Genomic DNA, 21,652 nt, shown 5'->3' on the forward strand with positions numbered 1-21,652 from the left:
CCACTTTTGGCACAGCAGCGAGACTGATTGATTTGAGCTCTGAGAGGATAAGGCTTTCTCATCCCTTCCCCCCTACATCCCCCATCAGTCCGTTACCACTCCCTACTCATGTGCTACATCCTGCAGTCTGTTGAAGAATGTATGACAATGTTTTGCAATCCAGCTATGCCTATTTTTAAAAGATTCATTAATAAACAGTTGCTGTAAAGCTGAGACTTCCTAAGCAGCAATAAGAGAATTTTCTAGTTCTGCATAAACGTCAAACCAAAGCAATTCTCACTAGTAAAAAGGGCTTCTTCCGAACCATAGCTATGTCTGAGTATGTGTCTGGATCCTTACCATCCAGTAAAGTCTGATGATGTATTTGCCATAGCTGTTGAAAAGTGGCACATGACCATTCACCACCTTACACATAGAGTAGATGTGCCCCCAAGGTCTCCATCCCTCGTCCTCTGTAGATGGGCAGTTAAACTGCATCCAAAGAATGTGGATCTCGCTGACAATCCACCTCATCAGCTTCATGGAACATGGAGCAGAGACAGGATAGAGAGGAGAGAGGAAAAACGGTCTGTATCAGTTAGCGAAACCCTCAATCATCTGATTTTTAATTCACAAAGGGCATTACATCTTCCCCCATATAATTTGTTTCTGTCAGTCAGACATCACTCTGCTGACATTGGAATTAGACTATCTGAGCACTGATGGATGACAGCTAACAACAAGTCAGTGTAAAGTAGAAAAACAAATATTGAATACTAACCTCACTACAAAGCAGATGACAATTAGGGGAGACTAGGTCAAATGTCATTTGATTGTCAACGACAGTGGGAGTCTGAAATAAAGCAAAAGAGTTTTCACTGTAGGTAAATTATAAAAGACATTTATTCACTTGAGAATCAGGATAAAGTGTATAGTAGCATGTGTGCATAGCATTCATTGTAATAACATATCAGCATTACAATACTGCTGTCAAAGGTCACCAATTTAAAGTACACAAGAATGAGGGACCTACATAGTCAGCTCAACCCAGGGCCTAAACTGGTGTAACCTTACCATGACACTCCCAGAACTGTGTCTGCACTGAATATTTGACAACCAAGTTCATAGCTTCTACCATGTTACTAATTAAAAATGGATAAATGGGTCAGCTGACTATGAGGCAGGCTGCAAGATTAGAAAAAAAAAACGTTTTGTACAATTGCAAGCTACTCTAAGGAAGAACCAAATTTAAACCATATCCAAAAACAACGTGACTAATCTAGTAATACTTTTTGTGGAAACAGACTGAAGACAGAATGCTGTAGAAGAGCTGCTGCCTCCATCTGCATGGCTGATGGCTTTTGTGATTTGCCTCTGCTCCTCTTTTATGAAATTAATTAAATGATTTTGACATCTTGAGTGAAAAGGCAGCATGTGACCTGGCAAGGACTAATACAAAAAACAGGAAGCCTGCAGTAATTGCTCAATACTGCACTAAGAAGGGGGTAACAGAAAAGTGGAGTGATGCAATTAAAACTTCATTGGAGGTGACTAGAGAGCATGTTTCCATAACTATATTTCACACTGTGTGGCAAAGAAACACAGAAAGTTAAAACAGGTTTAGCCTGCCTTTTTTATTAGTAGATCTATCCTGTAGTCTAGAAAGTATCCAATAATGACAAATGGCAGAAAAGACTAAAGGAAGTAGGAATTGTCTTAAAATTTCATGTGTAAACCTATTGCACACATATTCTGGACCCTGTATATCATTGTTAACCTTGCAAGGTATATAAACATGAAATGAACTGCCGATGTCTAGGTGGAAAGCCCTTTTGTATAACAACAGTCATCAGTGCAAAATCGAGGCGGGCAGGTAACAGAAGCATGAAGGTTACCTTGTCAACAATAAACTCTGCTGGGCGCTTCCAGGTGTGAACTTTTAAACACGGAGGCAGAAGAAGCTTTCCTTCGGGATCCTCAAAAAATGGCTGCATACAAAAGGGAACAAAGTGAATGTGAAGTACAGAAACCATAAATTAACACAACTTTACAATTTACGTAACCCTAGCTACACATATTACATATATTCTTTACAGGGTAGTTTGGGTAATGATAAATTAACTGATTATTTAAAAAAAAAAAAAAAAGTAAATATTGTCCTCTTCATATTTACAGCACTAGGACTCTTGGTTGGCTTGCCATCCTCAGGACCTCTGTTTGAGTCCCATTTCTCCCTGTTGACGTCTGCATCATTCCACTCGGGCCAAATGGGGACCCTGTATTTCCCCACACCTCCTAGGCTCTCAGAGGAAGTGGCTGCTAGAGACGCTGCTCTGAAATTATGACATACTTCATTTGTTCTGTGCGAGTTTTTAAACAACACAGTTAACCAGCTCCCCGATTTATTACATAAACCCAACCAGTTCCCTTTTACCCTCAGACAACGAAAGAAATACTGTAAATACTAAAGTACATCTCTTCTTAAGTGGCTTAATGGTAGCTAACGCTAAAGCTAACTATGTCTCTCCTTTCATTACACTGAACTCACTCCGTCTGCCGGTCGGATAAAGACACTTTGCTGGAAGATGACTCCTTTTTCTTTGGATGTGCCTTGGACATTATTGTGGCAAAGACGCGGGCAACTCACATAGTAAGAGAAGGAGACTCTAGAGGCGGCCTTTGTTTATCGTCGTCTCTCTGTCTTTGTCAAACTGCTCTTGAAAGTTTATGCGTTGCTACGCAACCGAGCTGTAACGCGGGAGGGAGAGGCCTTGAACAGTTGCGTCTCTTGTTGCTATAGTGAAGGATGGACATATTTAAATTTTAAGCATGTTCCCATCTACCACAAGAAAGCGGTGTATATTGGATATATTAGAAGAATTCCTTAACATAAAATGAAATTAAAAGCATTACTACCAAAAACTACAGAATATGCCACAGACTTTCATAAGCTGAAGCAGACTGGAGTACCAACAATGAAAAAAGTTACACTAGTGCTTGTAGGCTTAACAGCTGGCAGATCTCTGTGCTAGGTGTGTGGAAAAGCACAAGCTCTAGTAGTGAGAGAACCCTGTCTGATGACTAACACACACTGTTTCGTGAGAGGAGTCACATGGAGCACCCTGCACACACACACACACACGCTGTAATTTTCACAAATACAGCTGTCGTCAGTGCTTTGAATTACTTAAAGGCAAGTTTAACACAATGGGTATAGTGTTTTCTAAAATGTGGTATATATAGTTTTCAAAATTAGTGTTAATAAAGCACTTCTGATCAACAATTGCAGTGTGTATTTCCTATGAAGAGATCCAAGTCCTCACAAGCATTAGCATTAGTGCTTGTGCTCATAATGCTAATAAGAAATTTGTTACTAGGAGAATATTCCCAGCTCAGCCATGCTTGAATTCCTACATGCCAATAAAAGCAGGGTATTAATATAATAAGGAATAGTTATACTGCTATGATCTTTTAGCAGTATAACTTCCGGATCGGAATACATTTACTAATTCATACAATCTACCAGCAGATTATGCAACATGATTGATTGATTGATTGGTAATAAAAGATTGGTAATGTACACTGTCACAGTGTTTTCTTGTTACATATGTATAGAGTTCCGATAAACACATTTAATCAATTCATACAGTTGAGCAGACAAGTTAATCACAAGTGGACAGCACAAACCTGTTCGAATGTTTATTCTAGTTTTGGTCTTGAGGGGTTTTTTTTGTTGTTTTTTAAAGTATTTCTACATGTAAACGTGTTTTTAAAAAATCCTTTGCATTTCATCTGAACAGTTCAACAGATTAGCATCCAAAAAGACGACTGAGCGTAGTCCCAGTAGTCTGTTTCTGCTTTTCACAAATTCCAAAGGTATACAATACATAATCCAACACAATTTAAAAATGCATACTGAAACATACATGAACATACTATCGTACCAGTGGAGAGACAATCAAAGAAAGGTTTCCTATTGTCTCAAAGTATCATCATTAAAGTTTTTATTATTACTCTTATTACTGAAATACTTCATTGTCCAGCTGTATACTTCTGTGTAAAGTAAATGCGCAATCCATTGCCTCACTAAAATATGAATCAACTAAGGCACTTAAAGAGAAAATATGGCATTAAGACAACACATTTCTAATAAGATAATACTTAACTAAGATGCCCATTTACTTGCTTTTTTACACGGTACTCTAAAAAAAGAGAAAAGCTACAGACACAAACATGATTTGCTGTTGTAAGATGAAAAATTAAGGGCCATTAAAGTCCACATGCGTTGGTTCTGAGACACTTTTTTGTTCCTGGGTGACAAAATAAACAGAAGGAGGCTGAGAGAAAGTACAGCAAAGAAAACACACAGACTTTGAAAGGCTACAGGTTATTTTAGAGCTTGGGTTTCTCAGCCTTTTGCTTAGATTGAACCTTTCTTCAGTGTGATACAGTCTCGAGCCTTCAGAGGCTGTCAGAACAACAAGGGGTGAGTGAGTGAGGCGAGGTTTGCTGGTGGTGGTGAAATGCACCCTAACATGAAGACAGCACTGAAGATTCTGAAAGAGTCGTGTAGCTACAAGAAGGGGAGCGGTTAAGGCAAATCTAAATAAAATGTATCTGTGTAAAAACTACGGATACAGAGGTCAAATGGGCATCAGTGAAGAGAGAAGGTCCTGGAGCTTTGAAGACTCACAAAAAAAAAAAAAAAACAACCCCAAAAAATATATTCCTCTCCAAGGCTGCAATAGAGAGCAGGAGCCACAGGCTGGATGGGTGCCAAAGGGAGGCTAATGTGAATGGATTGAGTGTTAGCAGCAGCCTGACTTGCTCTCAGCAGCCACAGTCTCCTGGTCCAGTTTGATCCTGTCTCCATTGCTCTCCTCATATGGCAAACCTTTGTCGTTAGCCAAGATGTTCTCTACCAGGAATCGAGCAGCTTCATCCACATTGATGTTGTCCTATAGAAAGGTCAAAGCATATATTAGAGAGGTGATAAAAAAAAAAAAATCATAATTAAAACAAAACGTCATTTGCAGCACAGTATGTATGGAGACTGGAAATTTCCTCTGCCTTGGCCTGCACTATGGTCCTCAGAGCAGTTTCAGAAGTTCACGAAAGCCCTTTATGTGAACCAGCCTGTTTAGCTGGGTAACAGAAGGCAAAGTGAGACCAGCAGAGACAGACTGAAAATCACTGTTTGCCTTTGTCCTTCACACTGTGGCCCAAAAGCTGTCATAGCATGGGTTGAAGAGGTAATGAATATTTATGGGTTTTGTTCAGACTCTACAGTAGCAAAGATGTTTTCAAAAAAGGCCTGGGCACCTCAAGTAAAGGCGAACAGAAATAAAATAAAGATTTAAAATATAATGAAATAAACTGGTTTGTAGTATTTACTCTATTAAAGACTACTGAGCTAAAACAGTACTTACTGGTATGCTAGCTCAATCAAGCCAGTCTTAAAGTAATTTCTTTTAATAAATTGTAATAGCATGTGGTTGTTGACTGTGACTTTGCATTTTCCCCTTGTACTGTCTTAGGGAAAATATGCTCTTCGTCATTTGAATCAGCATGAATGTTTGGCACTTATTAACAGAATCCCAGTCGCAGGTTGTTGTGGGTTGAGTTTAGTGCAAGTGTGACAGGCACACAAAACATTAACCCACAGAAAGGAACTGGCTCTGCACTCATCACACGCCCACATAGACACGTCACATGACTTAGTACGTAGCACAGCTCCAGGAACAACAGTTATTTAGAATGAGCTAAATGGGAGCAGCTGATTCCAGAGTCATCAAAGTATTCCACAACATGGAAACATAATGGATGTTTGTTATTTGAAATGTACATGTGCGTGACTGTAGGCATTTCCCGGTATATCGGCTTGTCATTTTGAAGTTTCCAAGAAGGAAGAGGCTCACCGAGGGAGAAAAAAAAAAAGAGGTCTCCCTGGAGTCTTAAAATATAGAATATTCATGATCACAAACAAAGTTCTACAACATGTACTAACAACTGAGGCACAGAACTTTTAGCACAACTAAGTTTAGCACTGCACTTTATTTCAGATGGAAATATTATACCTATCAGAACATTTTATAAGTTAATTAATTACCAGTAATGATTCGGTTGATTAATGATTAATTTATCTTTTAAAAGGCCCTATTTCCAATCCACTCTCAAAGAGTTATAAGATTTTTCTAAACTTTGTAAAGTATGAGCGTATCTGAATTTCCCTTCTTTCTACGTGGATAACGGTCCCTTAAAAGGGCGTAGAGAACAAACAACATTAACATTAATATATCTCCAAGCAGTAGGATGTGGGACCTTTAAATTAAAGTGTGTGGAAGAGAGAGATGAGAATATTAGCTTACAAAGCAAATGCAAGAGGGCAGCAATCTCAAGATAGTAATAGCAAACCAGTGACATCATGGCGCAAGTTGAAAAGAAACACTACAAAACATTATCATTCAAACCTTTATCCCTCTAATCCTTGCAGCTCTGGGCTGTAACATCCATCACTGTCATGTGATACCTTAACACACCAGCTGTCCAACAACTTTTTTACCAGATATTGTGCATGCATGCATGCATGCCAAAGACAGCTGGATTGATGATTGTCTTTTTTGAAAAGAAATTTAATTGTTCCAATGTATTTGTGTAATTTTTAAGTCATTAAACAGATTGCAGCCCTTTAATCTAATGCAAATTACTTACAGGCCTCCATATGTAACACTGAATTCTGAATCAAAAATGCTAACATGAACAACTGCTGAATCGGCTTCTGACTAAAAAAAACAAGAACGTGTAACAATTTCACAATAACTACAGTCAACCTAACGTGATTACGCCACACAGAAGATGTCTCACTTCTCTTTGGGTTAACTTTTGAGGATTTCCTGTCTTTAAAAATCTGTTCAGTAAAAGAATAAGTATCTCCTTTTATTTTGACTTTGCTACATGAGCACTGAGCACAAAGCTGTTATTGAACACAAGTCACATTCACATGTAAAACGTGATTTGAATCCAGCACTAATCATGTTTAACAATGACTCGGCTGACTTGACTAAAGGAAATATTTCAGCCTGCCTTAACTTTTCATTTCATGCTGCTGTAGGATGTTTTAAAGTGCCGAATAAATATGAGAAGACACAAGTTTAAAAAGAAGAGCATCACCCAGCTCTAAAGAGGAATGCATATAAAATTAAACAGCTTTTGTCCACTGGCACTTTCTCACCTTAGCCGAGGTTTCAAACCAGCCCAGAAAGCCAGTTTCTTTGCAGAAATTGTCCATTAGAGGTGTGTTGTTGGAGTTCTCTTTCTTCTGGTCACATTTATTGGCGAGCAGCACTGAGGGGATGGAGTTGCCGTTAGCCAGCTTCACCTTACTGTCTAGGTCATGCTTCCACTTAGACACGGCGTCAAATGTGGAGCCCCTTGTTACATCGAACACCACAAATGCCCCCACGGCTTCTTTGTAGTACACCCGCGTCATGTTCCCAAATCGCTCTTGACCTGAGGGGTGGGAAAAGGAAGCAGCGGTAAATGCACAGTTTTTACAAAACAGCTAAAAGCAACTAAAAGATAAATAATACGGTTCGGAAAAAAATTAAATAAATAAAAAAATCGTGGACGTGTGGACCCTGCAAAGACATGTGATAATTCACCTGAAATGAACGGCAAACAGTATCTGAAGAAATAAATATTTAGTACTCGGACATGTCATTTCTTACTCCAATTTGTAGCAACTTGGTGAGAAATGAAATAATTTCCCCTCTAAATGTGGCCAAAAATGACGAGGATAGAGATGGTTACTAGTTGACCTATTTTTCTCATTTGCCACGGGTTTAATCCACACACACTATGAATGACAGGAGTAATCTGCCACTATAATAAGCCTACTCTCTGAAGTCATTCTCTAAGAAAATCTGAGGCGATATTTCACCAAGCCAAAGCAAGGGAAATTACCAGCAGTATAAGGTGTGTCACTTTCAATCTGAATCACTTTAAGGCAGTTTTTCACCCCAGTTCATTAAGAGTTTTACAACCAGTGAAGACCAACTGCTTCCTTTGGTTTTGTTACATAAGGATACTTAAATCAACCAACTATTAAGAATATAGATTTTATACTGAGTGCACTCCTCCGTGAATCGCAACCTTATCGTGGTGGAGGGGTTTGTGTGTCCCAGGGATCCCAGGGGCTATGTTGTCTGGGGCATTTGCCCCCTGGTAGGGTCTCCATGGCAAATTGGTCCTGGGTGAGGGACCAGACAAAGAGCGATTCAGAAGACCCCTATGAAAAAAACACAGAGGGAACAGTTTACCCTGCCCGGGATAGGGTTACCGGGGCCCCGCCCTGGAGCCAGGCCCGGGGAGGGTGCCCGAGGGCGAGCGTCTGGTGGCCGGGCCTTAGTCCATGGGGCCCGGCCGGGCACAGCCCGAAGAGGAGACATGGGCCCATCCCCCCGCAGGCCCACCACCCGCAGGAGGCGCCATAGGGGTCGGGTGCATTGTGTGCCGGGTGGCGGCCAGGAGCGGAGGCCCTGGCGGACTGACCCCCGGCTGCCAAGACTGGCAATAGGGACATGGAATGTCACCTCTCTGGTGGGGAAGGAGCCTGAGTTAGTGCGTGAGGTTGAGAGGTACCGGCTAGATATAGTCGGGCTCACCTCTACGCACGGCTTGGGTTCTGGAACCAGTCTGCTGGAGAGGGGCTGGACTCTGTCTCAGTCTGGAGTTGCCCCTGGTGAGAGGCGGCGGGCTGGGGTGGGTATTCTAATATCCCCTCGGCTTGCTGCCGGTACGTTGGGGTTTTTCCCGGTGGACGAGAGGGTTTGTTCCCTGCGCCTTAGGGTCGGGGAACGGGTCCTGACTGTCATCTGCGCTTATGCGCCGAGTGGCAGTTCGGAGTACCCAGCCTTCTTAGAGTCCCTGGGGGGGGGGTGCTGGAAGGTGCTCCACCTGGAGACTCTGTTGTCCTGCTGGGAGACTTCAATGCTCACGTGGGTAACGGACAGCGAGACCTGGAGGGGCGTGATTGGGAGGAACGGCCTCCTGATCTGAACCCGAGCGGTGCTTGTTATTGGACTTCTGTGCTAATCACAGTTTGGCCATAACGAACACCTTGTTCGAACAGAAGAGTGTCCATAAGTGCACGTGGCACCAGGACGCTCTAGGCCGTAGGTCGATGATCGATTTTGTAATCGTATCACCAGACCTGCGACCATATGTTCTGGACACTCGGGTAAAGAGAGGGGCTGAGCTGTCAACTGATCACCACCTGGTGGTGAGTTGGATCAGGTGGCGGGGAGGGACGCTGGACAGACCTGGTGCACCTAAACGCGTAGTGAGGGTGGCTGGGAACGACTAGCAGAGGCCCCAGTCCGCGAGATCTTCAACGCACACCTCCGGCAGAGCTTCAACAGCATTCCGAGGGAGGCGGGGGGACATCGAGTCCGAATGGACCATGTTCAGCGCCTCCATTGCCGAAGCTGCTGCATTGAGCTGCGGCCGCAAGGTGGTTGGTGCCTGCCGTGGTGGTAATCCCCGAACCAAATGGTGGACACCAGAGGTGAAGGGAGCCACCAGGCTGAAGAAGGAGTCCTATCGGGCTTGGTTAGCCTGTGGGACTCCGGAGGCAGCCGACAGGTATCGACAGGCCAAGCGGAATGCGGCTCGGGCAGTGGCTGAAGCAAAAACTCGGGTGTGGGAGGAGTTCGGAGAGGCCATGGAAAAAGACTTTCGGACTGCCTCGAAGAGGTTCTGGCAAACCGTCAGGCGTCTCAGGAGGGGAAAGCGGTGCTCTACCTGCACTGTGTATAGTGCTGGCGGAGCGCTGCTGACGTCGACTGAGAAAATTGTCAGGCGGTGGAAGGAATACTTCGAGGACCTCCTTAATCCCACTGACGCGTCTTCCAAGGAGGAAGCAGAGTCTGGGGATGAGGGGAATGACCCGCCAATTTCTGGGGGCGAGGTCACTGAGGCAGTTAAACAACTCCTTGGTGGCAGAGCCCCTGGTGTTGATGAGGTCCGCCCCGAGTTCCTGAAGCTCTGGACGTTGTAGGGCTGTCCTGGCTGACACGCCTCTGCAATGTTGCGTGGAGATTAGGGGGCAGTACCCGTGGATTGGCAGACCGGGGTGGTGGTCCCCATCTTTAAGAAGGGGGACCGGAGGGTGTGTTCCAACTACAGGGGGATCACACTCCTCAGCCTCCCCGGGAAAGTCTATGCCAGGGTGCTGGAAAGGAGAGTTCGTCCGCTAGTCGAACCTCTGATGCAGGAGGAACAATGCGGTTTTCGTCCTGGTCGCGGAACACTGGACCAGCTCTTCATCCTCTCGAGGATACTTGAGGGTGCATGGGAGTTTGCCCAACCAGTCTACATGTGTTTTGTGGACTTGGAGAAGGCATTCGACCGTGTCCCTCGGGGTGTCCTGTGGGAGGTGTTGCGGGAGTATGGGGTGTCTGGCCCATTGCTACGGGCCATTCGATCCCTATACAACCGTTGCAAGAGCTTGGTTCGCATTGCCGGCAATAAGTCGGACTCGTTCCCGGTGGGTGATGGGCTCCGCCAGGGCTGCCCTTTGTCACCAGTTCTGTTCATAATTTTTATGGACAGGATTTCTAGGCGCAGCCAAGTGGCGGAGGGCTTTCGCTTTGGTGGCCTCAGGATCTCATCTCTGATCTTTGCGGATGATGTGGTTCTGTTGGCTTCATCGGGTGAGGGCCTCCAGCTCGCACTGGAGCGGTTCGCAGCCGAGTGTGAAGCAGCGGGAATGAGGATCAGCACCTCCAAATCTGAGGCCATGGTTCTCAGCCGGAAAAGGGTGGAGTGCCCACTCCGGGTCGGGGATGAGGTCCTGCCCCAAGTGGAGGAGTTCAAGTATCTCGGGGTCCTGTTCGCGAGTGATGGGAGAAGGGAGCCGGAGATCGACAGACGGATTGGGGCTGCGGCTGCAGTAATGCAGACGCTGCACCGGTCCGTCGTGGTGAAGAGGGAGCTGAGTGTAAAAGCGAAGCTCTCAATTTACTCGGTCGATCTAACGTCCCTACCCTCACCTATGGCCACGCGCTGTGTGGTAGTGACCGAAAGGACGAGATCGCGGATACAAGCGGCGGAAATGAGCTTCCCTCCGAAAGGGTGGCTGGCATCTCCCCCTTAGAGATAGGGTGAGAAGTTCGGCCATCCGGGAGGGGCTCAGAGTAGAGCCGCTGCTGCTCCACATCGAAAGGAGCCAGTTGAGGTGGTTTGGGCATCTGGTAAGGATGCCCCCTGGGCGCCTCCTGGGTGAGGTGTTCCAGGCATGTCCCACCGGGAGGAGGCCCCGGGGCAGGACCCAGGACACGCTGGAGAGATTATATCTCTCGGCTGGCCTGGGAACGCCTTGGTGTTCCCCCGGATGAGCTGGAGGAGGTGGCTGGGGAGAGGGAGGTCTGGGCCTCTTTGCTTAGGCTGCTGCCCCCGCGACCCGGCCCCGGATAAAGCGGATGAAGATGGATGGATGGATGGATACTGAGTGCAGTAGATGCTTTTTAAATGTCAAACATCATGGGAATGCTTACAGTTTCATAGAATAACTGTAATTATAACTGAAACCTCAGTACTTGAGTACTTCCATTTTCTTATTTGCACTTTTAAAATGAAACTTTAAAGAGGAAATACTCCCTGGGGGGAAGTAAACAATACTAGGAACTGAATTACATGCTTTAACCTTCCTGTCTTATTTCACTTTAGTTCAGGTGTGCAGGGAGTTCAGCACATGCAATGCACTTGTACACTCTAAAATGTCTTTAAACCACATCTCCAAAGGTGTACAAAGGAAGAGGCTTTTTCCAGGGAACATACAAGTGTTACACATCCATAGTGTGCAGATTTATCAGGCAGCTGAAATACCAAAACTGTCTTAGGAACTACATAACCTTAGGTCTTAATTACTTTCCCAAAATGTCTCTGTAAGAATTAAGGGGGTTGCTACATCATTAATGGTTCATCTTTATGGTCTTTGGTGGAAAGTCAAGCAGTTGATACTTTGATGCAAGTGATGGATGAAGAGCACCCTTTTTTTTCTTTTTTTTTTTAAAATACTGCAAGCTTGTAAGCAAAGCAACCTCCAGAAGGTAGCAGTAGCAACAGCTTTGGAACTTGTGATACTTCATATCTCTGGACAGTCCCAATAGGCCAGGAATATACCGATTGCAGTGAACTGCATCAGGTGCTGGGTTGTTAGTAGGCTCAGACAATTGTTGGCAACAATAAAAGAAATGAAAGTAGGACACAGCTCTATTTGAATTGTTTATGCATGGAAGCCACTGATGTTTCAGCAGGGAAGTATCCTTGTTCAGCAGAGCAAAAGAGCAGAGATGAGTTAAACACCAGCATCACTAATCGCATTCAAAATAAAACTTACTCTGTCAATTTATATATGCATATATTTGACTTATTAGGTTACTTGATTACACTTTTTTATAATGTTACAAGGCTTTAGCTCGCACTCATTAAATGGGCCAGTCTAAATATTTCAGTGCAGTGTGTCAGTACTGCCCTAACCTAAAACCACTAGTAGCTAGTAGGACTGAGCACAAGCATGAGCTCCCTTTTTAGACATACAGCTTTGGAGATCCTCCACAGATTTAATCTTTTTCCTGTCAAGAGCCAGTGGTTTAAATTTACCAGATATAACAAAAGCACTTTAGCGTCAAAACTTAGATAAGGATGTTTGCTTTTCTACTTTTTAAATCATATCCATCTTATCTCTATGGGAACAGTTTCTCTGACATATGCTCTCTTGCATATGGTTCCTAGTTGTAAGACAACATCAGCTCCTCTAAGAGGTCCTGGCTCTTAAATGCCCTTGCATGTAAGAAAAACACGGGTCTTTTAATTTTCTAATGGGGACAAATTTACAACAGCACCCAGTTTGAACTTGCCTTTGTAATCACATGATTAGGACTACTGCTGGTGCTGCTGAGGACATTTTAGTCCATATGCTATGCTTAACTAACTATTCAAATATTGGGTCACCCCCAGAGGTATAATTACTTAGCATATTACCACAAATGAAGCCTTTAAAGCACCTGCTTGTTTATCATATTTAGAGCGAGTGTCTGCAATTACAGCAGGCCACGATAAGCTTGAGATAACATGTGATGGATCTAGCACATATTTATGCTACACTGCTGCAGGGAAAGTTCCAAGTATTCAGCGTGATCATTTGCAGTCTTTACTATTATTGAGTCACAAACAAATAATGAAGCAAAAATGAGATTGAGGAAGTGCGAGCAAAGCTTTACCCAGCGCACTTTCACTTTACTGTACTTACCCAGTCACGCAATAAACTGGAGTGGCGTGGCGCAGTGCGGGTGTGAGCAAGAGAGTGAATACACTGTGGGGCCCACAGGCCTGACGGTAATTGCTCATAATTGAGAGTCTAATTTTAGCGGATATAACCCCAGGTGAATTCACCAGAGACACGACACAGTGGGATAAAGAGCCGATAGACTGAAATAAGGCTTTCATTTCCAAGCCTTGTAAAGCTCATACATCCAGGATAGCGAAGGCAAGGGCAGAATATAGATGGAAGTACTGTCTTAATCATTTTTAAGGCTTCTTTTCTTTTTATTCATTGCAAGGTATTATAGGACGACATATGATTTTGCCCAAATGGAGTGACAGAACAATGCTGACCACTGATTAATTTTGATATTTACAAATATTTTCACTTGTATTAGTTGATTTAAAATATAGTAGAGCATGTTTATTCAGATTAGTAAAAAATATATATTTTTTGGATTAGGGAACAGTATAACAACAGCATATTTAAAATAAATCCAATCTTCTCCAAAAAAGTCCAAAAACACTGTCCTGAAGAATTTATGTTTTATGATTCTATCTTGAATTTGGGGGTTGCACAATAAGCAATAAGTTGCTGAACTGTCAAAAACTGGATTAGAAGTTTTTCAGGTATTCGCAAGGTTTCCATATATCACTCACTAACCTTTCAGATACGCCGTCTGCTGTCTGGTTGCTCCACATACCTGGCTGCTATACGATTGTCTAAGGGTTTGTTTGGGTTTTTTTGTTTGCTTTTCAGGGCATTCCCAAGTTGCTGTGGTTTTTCCCATGTGAGTCACTGACCTTAGGTAACCTTAGGTCGTTTCAGCTGCTCCACATATTTGATTTGGCAGATTTCTACATCAGATGCCCTTCACAATTCAAGAGGTTTGTGTCTCCTTCCAGGATCTTTCCCATCTTTTCTTTCCACTTGTCTGGCAAATGTGTAAACCACTACACTGTGGAACCACTAAAAGTCACAAACCTTAAGTTAAATGCAAATCCTGCGATGCCTGGCCTTTGTTGTGTTGGAGTTCTTTTAAATTATTCTGCTTCAAAATGCATTTACAGCTTTAAAAAAGTTTTTACTGTATGGATTTTCATAGGAAATAAAATTCTAAATGGATACAGACTACAGATTTTCTATCTGAGATCCATCTATCAAGCTGCTTTACTTTCCTGTAAAAGCAATTTTCAAGGACATTTTACTATTTAAAAAAAAGAACAAATTTAATTACATCAAAAGCAGTAATGAGTGTCATATGCTCCTAACCCAATCAGCAGAAAAACATGGGAATTGGAGCTGAGCAAGAATTGTGTATTTACTCAGAGCATGCCACAGAGGAGCATGAGATATCAGGAAAGCACAAAGGTGCGTGCTTCTGCATTAAAAGCACAATATTAGGCAACAGCATCGAAAACTAAAGAAGTGGAAAACTAAATCTACCCAGAGAGAAAACAAACTTTGTTGAATGTCAAGGGCTTTAAACAGGGTTGGTCTAATTCAGTCGACCACACTGATAAACACGGGTGCATGACCTTTAAGTGCAGTTAGACACTCCGCTTATGAAATCTTCATAAATTTTCAGTTACAGAAGTACTTGATGAAATTGAAATGGTTTAGTTAGATTCACTGTATCATCTCTGTTTGCTGTGTGGGAGAGACTGAAATAAAGCGAAGTCTCATCATTATCCAAAGCCCTAGCAACCCTAGTTTCCTCTACGTTCGTAGATATTGCTATCCTGTGGGTGGGTTACCATAGAAACTGTCCAAGCCAGACATGGCAGTAACAACAGCAGCAGTCACCGTCTGCTGTTAGGAAGCAACTGGCTGCAAAACTTGCCCGCACACTCCCCCCCATCAACACTAAAGTAGCAACATCGGGCCCAGTCACGAAGGTAGTCTTCAGCATGAGTTTCAAAAGAGCGTAACACATGACTGGCACGTTCAAATTCCTCAGAGCAGCATGTGAGACATGACTTACTACAGCTTACTACAGCCTTTACCGCTGAACAGTCTGAACTGAATCCACAGCCTTTTTTTCCCTCCTCACTTTGTGCTAAGAGGTTTTTGTGAGCACCTTAATTTAGAAATTTAATTCATAATTACAGTGCTACTGCCGCTGATAGCCCTGTGGGAATCTGTGCAACTTTCTAGAACGGGTAGGGAGAGGTTTCTTGGTCTTAACCTCTATTGTTGGTGGTAAGAATACACCAAAAGTGACCAAAATGTCAGTAACTACTACTGCTACTACTATTACTAATATTACAACTGCTGATAACAGCCAAAAGAACACAACCACTCTACCACGAGAGTGTTAAGAGAGCAGACGGTGTATAGAGTTAAATCAGGTAACTTATGAGGTAATACGGCAACCTCTGGTCACTGAGGAAAAATGTGTAATTCCTGAATAGTTGGGGAGAGTTACGTCGGTCTTGTGCCGGATGGACCTTCCTGACACAACGCCAAAGGCGGACTGGTTACAAAGAGGGTGCTGTATTAAAAATCTCCTTGTGATTCCTTTGGTTGTTAGCACATTAGCACAGTTCCCTGTAGTTTGAATAAAAGACACTGACTTGCCTGAGTTTAGTCTACGAGTTTTCCTGAAACTTGAAAAAGTGCTGGAAACAGAGAACATTCACCTTTTAGGTAAAAGTTGTGCCCTACTGCTGCAACCAAATACTTCAAAAGGTTCATTTATACTTTGAAGGTTAATGGTCTTTGTTTCCGTTTGGGTTGTACGTCACAAATTAAGTCATTTCCACTTGGCAAGTGGTTAGGAAGTCTTTCTCTGATCCCGGAGCACGCACTGTTCCCTATCAACCAGCGGTTGCCTGGGTGTCAATGACTGGCCTCTAGGCCCAGGTGACTGAATCCTTAATCAATCTAAGGACTGATGATCTACTTAAGATATACATTTGATGACAAGCATCAGATTTATTCCCGTTATATACAAACAGATAAGTGGCATATTAAAGGAAAACCTGGCAAACAACAACAATCCAGATGTCCGAAAGCCGAGCGGCAAAAGAGTGTGAAAATAAAGGTGAATCACACATTACAGTATTTGCATCTGGACGCCCCAATTGGAAACGAAAAGCCTTTAGGTGTGAGGCACTGCTCTTTATCATCACCAAATGAGAGAATTGGAAGAACGGTGCTCAGCTTGTCCAAGAGAGTTTAGACTTCAGATGTGTGAATATATGCCGAAAACCACCAAAGCTGTTCTGGCACCTTGAGGTTGTCCAACACCTTACAAAGACACTTACATTTGGTATTTCCTTTCATTTCGCACCGATCGGTACATTGTGTTTTCTGCCTTCGCTTCCATTTCCGTCGATGGCTGCGCTGCTTGCCACACTGTGTGCTTGAAAACGTCTCAGTGTCACATTTAGTATGCACTGTCATACTTGGCAAAAGGAGCTAAATTGCTTGGCAGTGATTTGGCTTCATTCGGTCGTTTACGAGTAGAGCACAAACAGCAAGAAGATGAATCTTTCAGACCACTGACAGAAAATTAATCAGCAACTGTTTTGATAGCAAATGAATCAGTTGTGTAAATGTTTGAGAACATTACATATTTTGATCACGGGTTTATGTTTTTTCTCAATATGCTTAATGTCATACCATTAAGTTTTTAGAGTGTCAAATCAAACACATTGGGCAACTGAAAAAAATCCCTTCTAGTAACGGAAAACTGATTTATTTTCCCTGTTTTCTTGTTATTTGTAATCGAAATGAGTGACTGTTTCTTCAGATTACTGATAACATAAACATTTGGCATCAAATCATCAAATCAGTTACAGCTCCTCGCCAGCCTTTTTGGCTCAAATAGCTCAAATAGATAAGAGCCTCTTATCACAGAGTAGTTGCTTTGTACAGAACACTTCAGTTTTGGGGTATTTTTTGCAAAAGTAATTACAAATTAGACTTCTCCTTCTAATTCTTCCTTAGTTTACCTGTGTTGGAAACCTCGTCCTGGGTAGCGTCTACTTTTTCAAACCCTGTTAGAAAGTGGCAGCGCTATGAGATAAAGAGAAGTTATCATTGAGGTATAAAAGTTCAGGTGAAATGAGGGATTCTAATGGGGACAAAAGGTTTGGACTGCAATAGGAGTCACTGCACACCATCCCATTAATGTGAACCATTCATCACTTCAATGTTTGAGCCCAAAGGTGCAGGCCTTTTCACTCTATGCCATAGCGGTAATCATTGTGTCCACTGGCTTGAGTAAATCCAGGAAAGAGTAGCAATTGTGAGTGGAAAAGGGGTGGGAAACCTGCATGCTTCACACTGACTTCCCCGATGTTGTACAGTCCTCTGATTACTGTTATTCCTCCTAGACTGTAATCACTAGTGAGGTCGGTAAAAGACAAAGAAGCTCTGAAGTTGCGTTCAGTGTTGCCAAGATGATTATTCCTCCTCCTTTTCTGTACATTAAATGGCTTAATGGCCATTCATTAATGGTCTTAATGACTTGGCAACTACACCTCGAGCTTTTAGCTGTTACACCCACGTGTCGTTACTTATTTTATCCTCAAAGTGTCCTCAAGGCAGGCCTTGATGTAGGTGTGAATAATGCAGTTTAATAACCGAGTCGTCCTACCTGGTGAGAACATCCAGGTCCACACACCTTCCCTAATCTATGCTAGCATGTTCCCCTGTCTTAATTAATGATATCAGCCTATCAAAGTGTGTGTGTGTGTGTGTGTGTGTGTGTGTGTGTGTGTGTGTGTGTGAGGCTTTTATTTACCCTCGCAGATCCTCTAATCAAGTGCTGTGTGACAGGCAGACAGCACTTCCTGGCGCTCAGTCACAGATGCTCCTGCACACTGAGCTTGTGCTGCCAGGGCCAAAGTGATGGTGGGGAACTTGAGCCCGCACTGCCACTCACTCTGTGACAGACATGCAAGTTGTTGTGATGACTCCCCCCCGACACCCAAATGTTCGCCCCCTTTCTGTCACTGCTGTAAGCGATGGAATAAATAAAAGAAAAACAGCAGTCTTCTAACCATCTGTCCTGATCTGTCTCAGCATATGAGCTTTGTTTGATTGAGGGAGAGGAAGGACCTGCTCAACCCCGCCAAAAAGTAAGAATAGAAGATATCTAGAGGCAGGGATTGTTTTTGTTGGGTTTTTTTTAATCATGAAAAATTTATATAATAGCCAGACAGAGATTTTTTAAAACCCTTGAAACCCTGTTTGGTATCTAAAATAATCATAATTTTAGATACCAAACAGGGTTTGGTATCTAAGTTTTGTCTCTTGTTTTTGTCTTATTGTTCACTATAACTTGACTAATCCAAAAATGTGATACTGATCTAGCACTTAAGCTCACCAAAGTGGTACGACAGGCTGTGAACCAAGAACCAAGATGAGGAACAAACACAGTGACCAAAATTCAAACCAAAACCAAACAAAAAAAGTTATATAAATCCTGTTTTTCACTTCTTTAAACATCTGTAATCAAAGCACAATGGCTTTAACCCATTGCATCTAACTTCAGACTGACAACAACAGTAAAAACACAGTTAGATGAGAAGCCAACAACCTTTTTTTATCCAAGACTATCAGAATAGTAGTAGAAACACTTACGCCCAGAATTTGTCCCACTTCAAACCTCCTGGCATATAGACTTTTCTCATTGAAAATTCTCTGCTTTACCCACAGCACATGGAATTTTTGTCTCTTTAGACTACTTTATAGAGCTCACCTTATTCTAATCTTTAAAAGCTCTGTTATTAGCCTTAAGAAAACAACAACTTTGAAACGGCATTTTAGCAACAAGACTGTCAGAAATGCCAAAAGCTGCAATCTTATCTAGCTTAAAAATGTCAGGAACACAATTTGCCACTTTGATGGATACTGAAATAATTTCTCAGGCAGCAGCGGCTCAGGCTGTTAAGTACTTGTTTGCTTTTTTTTTTTAAACCTTTCTGATGATGATTTGGGCTTAAAATCTAATAAAACCTAATTTTGTTGGATTCTTTGGACCGTTTTTTAATCAAGTATTTATTTTTCCCAATAAATAGTCAATTCATTTGAATAAAGAAAAGAAAACACACAAAATAACTGCAGTCCTATTCACCTTGCCATTTTTGAAAAGTGTAATATATGTTCATGATCATGATTGTTTCACTACTGATAAAAAAAAAGACAAATTATTATTTTTCCATTTTGTAAACTGCCTCAGTTTATACTTTGCCTTTTATTGATACTGTAAAATTTCTAAAATATGCCCTAAAATTTGACACTTCCACAACAACTTCCACGAGGTCACACTCCTAATGGCCCTTAAGTCACATGATCTCATTATGTTCAACACAAAGATAACCATCACAAATTAGAGCTGGGAGTTGCAACGCAGTCAGCACAGTTCTGAATTTCAAAAGCCCCAGTGTCAGATGGATTTTTGGCACTGGGATCAAACATGAAAAGATAGAGGCTAATGGGACAGTGCAGAGACCCCTCACCCACGTCACACCACACCCTCATTCCCTCTGACTGAAGAGCAGCGTAGACCGTGTCTGGCAGCCTGGCTCCTGCTTGCGTTTTGAAGGTCGGTCTTTTTTGCTCACTTCTCATCTTTGCTCACTTCCTCTCTCTCACCTGTCCTCTCAAGCGCGTCATTCTCAGACTCTTTTGTTTACAGTGTGATATTTCTGGGCCTGGAGATGACAAACACTGGGAGTCTGAGCAGTGCCGCCTGCATGCAGGAAACTTGTATTTACACTGCTCTGATTCCTCTCAGCTTGCTTACTCAAGCTGCTGGAATGCACTGGTTGGCCTGTGTGCCAAGTTACTTAAGTTTACTGAAATCAGGCCGTTTGAATCACAGGACGGTAACAGTGATAGGATATCGTGACCAGTTTAACAAAAGATACTTGTAAGCTGTGGTGAGAATTACACCACAATATTACGGCGAGTTTAGCGAGGCGGGGCTTAGTCGATAATAACAACGTGACCTACATTCCACTGACAATTATGAGCTGCTGTGATCATAAAGTGGGCAAGAGAACAGCAGACGTGATCAACTGGTCTTTTGTACTGGAAATTCCCACCGTGCGCCGTTGAATCCGTGGCCATCTGCGGGTTTAAAAATTTACTCTTTGCAAAATAGATAAATAAAATCTGCAAAATCTGCATTTCTGGTTGATTATTATTATAATCTTAAATCATTTTCTGATAAAAACATATCTCTGAAGTCTCGATGTGGCGTGCTCAAGTGAAACTTCCCCAATGTGACACGTGACGCACGGAAAAGTTAGATTTGGTGTCTCGTGGCTCCAAAATCACCGGATCCATTATTGAAACGTAATTATAATGACGTCAGCGAGCGTGTCCTTACCTGCGATGTCCCACAGCTGTAACCTGACCAGCGTTTTGCTGTCCCAGTTGATAACTTTGAGTGCAAAGTCGACCCCGATCGTCGCCCTGTAGTGTTGCGAGAAAAGTTGGTGAACGTAGCGTTTGATGATGCTGGTCTTGCCCACACCTAGTTCTCCGATCACCAGCACTTTAAACAAGTACTCCTTGCACTCGGACACCGAGCCCCCGGCCATGCTGAGACTGGCAGCTGTTCTCAAACTCAGGCAACCTCTGCTTTCTCGCTCATATAGATGTCCTGCGAGGAGCGACGGAGGACTAGGCCGGTTACAGCTGAAGACCAGATGCAATAGAAAGTACTCGAGTTTCCCCCCAACTTTCTAATTCTCCTTTTTACTCCTCCTCCCCCTCCTCCTCCTGACGCTCAACAACCACCTGATAAGTCACAGGACTCAGGCGGAAATGCAAATCTTGATACAGTATGCTTCTCCCTCTAGTGCGAGTACATAAAGCTTTTCATGCGAAAATCGTGGTTTCTGGTTTCGTATTCGAAGGCACCTTTTAAAAAAAATAAAACAAAATATTTTGCGTAGTAAATTCAGGAAATTGCCGGGGCGGGGTCATTTTAGCACATCTAAGTGAAAGAACAAAACAAACAGTGAAAAAAAAAATCCTCAGGAATCCTCAATGGAACCAAACCCATAATTTGAAAAACATGGCTCTCTAGTAAAGGTGCTCTGCACATCCCATACTATCTCAGTTGAGCCAAAATAATAAAACCATTGCACAATAGTTCATAAAACACCTCAAAAATCTTGTTTTCTTGTGATGTAAAGAAGTTCAAGGATATTCCATTTCAAATCAAGTTAATAGACATAGAAATCTTTAAAAAAAAAAAAAAAAAAAGATCTTGGTTTTTCCACTTTAACTACATGGAAAAAACGTACAGTTTACACCTACAGGAGATACTAGGCTGTAGAAACCCATACCGTGAAGCTCCCAGTGCAGAGGTTTGTGCTGATG

The 21,652-nt window shown here is 42.7% G+C and overlaps 2 protein-coding genes across 2 annotated transcripts in view; both read right to left on the reverse strand.

Moving 5' to 3' along the window:
- Positions 1-2,713, reverse strand: part of adgb (androglobin) — a 39,806-nt gene extending 37,093 nt beyond the window's left edge. The window contains exons 1-5 of the mRNA XM_085133298.1: positions 2,528-2,713; positions 2,153-2,312; positions 1,875-1,967; positions 761-832; positions 340-516 (exon numbers count right to left, since the gene is read on the reverse strand). Coding sequence (XP_084989424.1) covers positions 340-516; positions 761-832; positions 1,875-1,967; positions 2,153-2,312; positions 2,528-2,598 — 573 coding nt within the window. The 5' untranslated portion in view covers positions 2,599-2,713. The remainder of the gene's footprint in view (positions 1-339; positions 517-760; positions 833-1,874; positions 1,968-2,152; positions 2,313-2,527) is intronic.
- Positions 2,714-3,651: 938 nt separating this feature from the next.
- Positions 3,652-21,500, reverse strand: rab32a (RAB32a, member RAS oncogene family). The gene is made up of 3 exons (XM_085132407.1): positions 20,652-21,500; positions 7,211-7,488; positions 3,652-4,937 (listed from the first exon to the last, which is right to left on the reverse strand). Exons 1-3 carry the CDS (start codon positions 20,863-20,865, stop codon positions 4,788-4,790), a joined length of 642 nt encoding a protein of 213 aa, XP_084988533.1. The 5' UTR covers positions 20,866-21,500; the 3' UTR covers positions 3,652-4,787.
- Between the last annotated feature and the right edge of the window lie 152 nt (positions 21,501-21,652).

The sequence above is a fragment of the Neolamprologus multifasciatus genome, chromosome 15 (assembly GCF_963576455.1).
Source record: "Neolamprologus multifasciatus chromosome 15, fNeoMul1.2, whole genome shotgun sequence".
In the NCBI taxonomy this organism is placed as follows: domain Eukaryota; kingdom Metazoa; phylum Chordata; class Actinopteri; order Cichliformes; family Cichlidae; genus Neolamprologus; species Neolamprologus multifasciatus.

What these genes read in the sequence shown, in the direction of transcription:
- rab32a (XM_085132407.1), bottom strand. Translation starts at nt 20,865, where the DNA reads ATGGCCGGGGGCTCGGTGTCCGAGTGCAAGGAGTACTTGTTTAAAGTG. An exon ending in ACAGCTGTGGGACATCGCAG is followed by an intron (nt 7,489 to 20,651) that starts GTAAGGACACGC and finishes CCCACCCCTCAG; the next exon opens with GTCAAGAGCGATTTGGGAAC. An exon ending in GGTTTGAAACCTCGGCTAAG is followed by an intron (nt 4,938 to 7,210) that starts GTGAGAAAGTGC and finishes ACCTTTCTATAG; the next exon opens with GACAACATCAATGTGGATGA.